This window comes from Equus caballus, unplaced genomic scaffold (assembly GCF_041296265.1).
Source record: "Equus caballus isolate H_3958 breed thoroughbred unplaced genomic scaffold, TB-T2T haplotype1-0000016, whole genome shotgun sequence".
Classification (NCBI taxonomy): Eukaryota; Metazoa; Chordata; class Mammalia; order Perissodactyla; family Equidae; genus Equus; species Equus caballus.
In genome coordinates, this window is record NW_027222391.1 from 8613866 (window position 1) to 8616870 (window position 3005).

The following is a 3005-nucleotide window of genomic DNA, read 5'->3' on the forward strand; positions in this document are numbered from 1 at the left end:
AGAAAACAGAGAGACAGAGACCTAGGAAATGCAAGTTTCTAGGTCAGAGTCTTCACTGTAATTACTTATTCCTGGGAGAGATAATTTCCCTAAATCTCATTCTTGTTTCATATTGATGCTGCTTTCTAGTATAACTATGTGGCGTGTGTGCTGTCATTGGGCTATTTCCCATAGATTTAGAGTCTCTAGTTTGTCAGCTAAAAGCATGATGATTAATAAAGTAAATAAGCTAGTATCTACACTACAGATGTAGGGTAGAAAAATGGATACAGGACTTGGAGTCTGGGGATCTAAGCTCTAGTCATAGACGTGTAGATTGGTCATTATTTGCATGTCACTGAGAAAGCCAATGTTCTCCAGCTTCTGCTTTGTCACCTCTAGAGTAAAGAAGTAGACTAGATTACCTTTGTCATCTGTTCCAATTTTATTACTCCTCAAGAAGTGAAGAAAGATTGACAACTAGAAGTCCATGAGCTGAGGAGTGTACTTTCTAAAAGAAATAAGATTAATTTTGATAACAGATTTATTGGGTCAGAGAGAAAAGCAAAGATTAAAGTGCTATATGGAATTAACAATAAAGGCACAAATGCATGGTGTTAGGAGTGTTCATTCTTGATGTCACAATGTGAACATATGATGCAAAAATTAATCTATTTAGAAATTTCTCATTTTATTAATGTTTGCAGGGCTGGCATAATCAGTTATCACATTATGTTAGGCTTACTTTTTTATGAACTTATAATGTTCAAGGAGAACTGAAAGTGTTATGGGGAGGATTTTATTTAAAATAACCATGAATCTCTTGATTTCATGCTTATTTGTAAATCTTAAAATTACAATTGAGAACTTAAAAATGAATTCCATATTCATATTATATTTACTTAAAATTTAAAAATGGTTATCACATTTTAGAAGTTTAGACATTTAGCATATCTTGCATAAAAAATGCGTAGAGAAATTCTGAAAGAGATACTTTGCTTCATCTTCCAGTTTTGGTGATGGATAGTGAACCAAGTTTCTTATATCTTCACTCTCCTTTATATTTTGTTTTCAGGGCTGATTCAGATTTTGACAAACAGAGACCATGATACTATTGAAGAGAAACAAAAGTGGGGCCACATTCACTCTCTTGGGCTTCTCAGATTACCCAGAACTGCAAATCCCCCTCTTCTTGATTTTTCTGGCCATCTACAGTGTCACTGTTGTAGGGAATATTGGGATGATTGCAATAATCAAAATTAACCCCAAACTGCACACCCCCATGTACTTTTTCCTCAGCCACCTCTCATTTGTGGATTTCTGCTATTCCTCCATCATTGCTCCCAAGACCCAGGTGAACCTAGTTGTAGAAGACAGAACCATTTCATTCATAGGATGTTTAGCACAATTCTTTTTCTTTTGTATCTTTGTCATAACTGAATCCTTTTTATTAGCTGTGATGGTGTATGATCGCTTTGTGGCCATTTGCAACCCTCTGCTCTACACAGTTGCCATGCCCCAGAAACTCTGCGTCATGCTAGTTGTCGGATCATATGCATGGGGAGTAACATGTTCCCTGATACTCACATGTTTTGCTATAAAATTATCATTTCAGGGTTTCAACACAATCAATCACTTCTTCTGTGAGTTCTCCTCATTGCTGTCCCTCTCTTGCTCTGACACTTATCTCAACCAGTTGCTGCTTTTCGTTTTTGCCACATTTAATGAGGTCAGCACATTACTCATCATTCTCATGTCTTATGTACTTATCATTGTCATCATCCTCAAGATGCACTCAGCCAGTGGGAGCTGCAAAGCCTTTTCCACCTGTGCCTCCCACCTGACCGCCATCACCATCTTCCACAGCACCAACCTCTTCCTCTATTGTGTGCCCCACTCCCAAAACTCCAGGCACACAGTCAAAGTGGCCTCTGTGTTTTACACAGTGGTGATCCCCATGTTGAATCCTCTGATCTACAGTCTGAGAAATAAGGATGTCAAGGATACATTAGGCAAAATAATGGACACTAAAATCTTTTCTTATTGAGCATATTATTTTAGTGGAGTTTGTCCCTGGCACATAAATGAACTCTGTCCATAAAGGTTGATTTTAAAGATACAATTAAAATTAATGAAGAGTTAAGGTTGTGCAATGGAAAAGACATGGATTTTGGTTCAAAGAGATTAAATTTCACTCTTTCTCTCACTGGGAAAAAAAGTCATCTCTCATCTTTAATTTTTCATCTACAAAATTGAGATAACATAAACTAGCTCCTAATCATATTGTTCAAATTAAAAGACTATATAACTAACATATGTAATAACTTATATAACCTCAACAATCATTAATTTTATCCTCTTTCTTATGACATATTTGGAGTAGACTAGGCTTTCACAAACACATGAATTTCTCCTAAAAATGTACAAATAGCAGTTCAAATAAGACATAGTCTTCATCCTTCAAGGAATGCAAAATCTAGTGTTGAAAGTAGGTTTGTGAACAAATTGACCATTGAATAAGGTAGAAATACTAATTATCATAGAGTGTTTAAGAGAAAAAATGTCCAAATCCATTTGGGCACTTCAGGGAAGTCCTTCATAAAATAGGTATTGTTTGAACTTGTCCTTGGATAACAGGATGGACAGAATGTTAGGGGCACATTTCAACAAAGAGTTGTATGCAGGAGACAAAAGCATGACAAATTCATGGAGGTCAGAATGTAATACCGAGTCAATGATCCAACAACCTTCTTATTGAGCTAATACCCTATAATGTGCATGTGTGTGTTGTATAAACAGGTTACTTGACATGAATGGAAAGTTGATAAGACATGGTTTATCTTCTGAATGCATTTCAAAGCAACTCCAGAGTGGCAGTATGAAAAGCGGACTCCAACAAAAGCTGAGAAATGGTAGACTGGATATCAGAAAATCTTATATGCAAAGAGTAAGCATGATATGTGCCTACGCAACCTGTACTTCATGCTATCATTCTGCCTGTGAAGACATCAAAAGTATGATAAATT

General features: G+C 36.2%; 1 protein-coding gene across 1 annotated transcript; it reads left to right on the top strand.

Annotated features, from left to right (window-relative positions):
* The first annotated feature begins 1084 nt into the window (after positions 1-1084).
* LOC138922886 (olfactory receptor 5D18-like) lies at positions 1085-2026 on the top strand. The gene has a single exon (XM_070259327.1). It carries the CDS (start codon positions 1085-1087, stop codon positions 2024-2026), a length of 942 nt encoding a protein of 313 aa, XP_070115428.1.
* Positions 2027-3005: the final 979 nt, after the last annotated feature.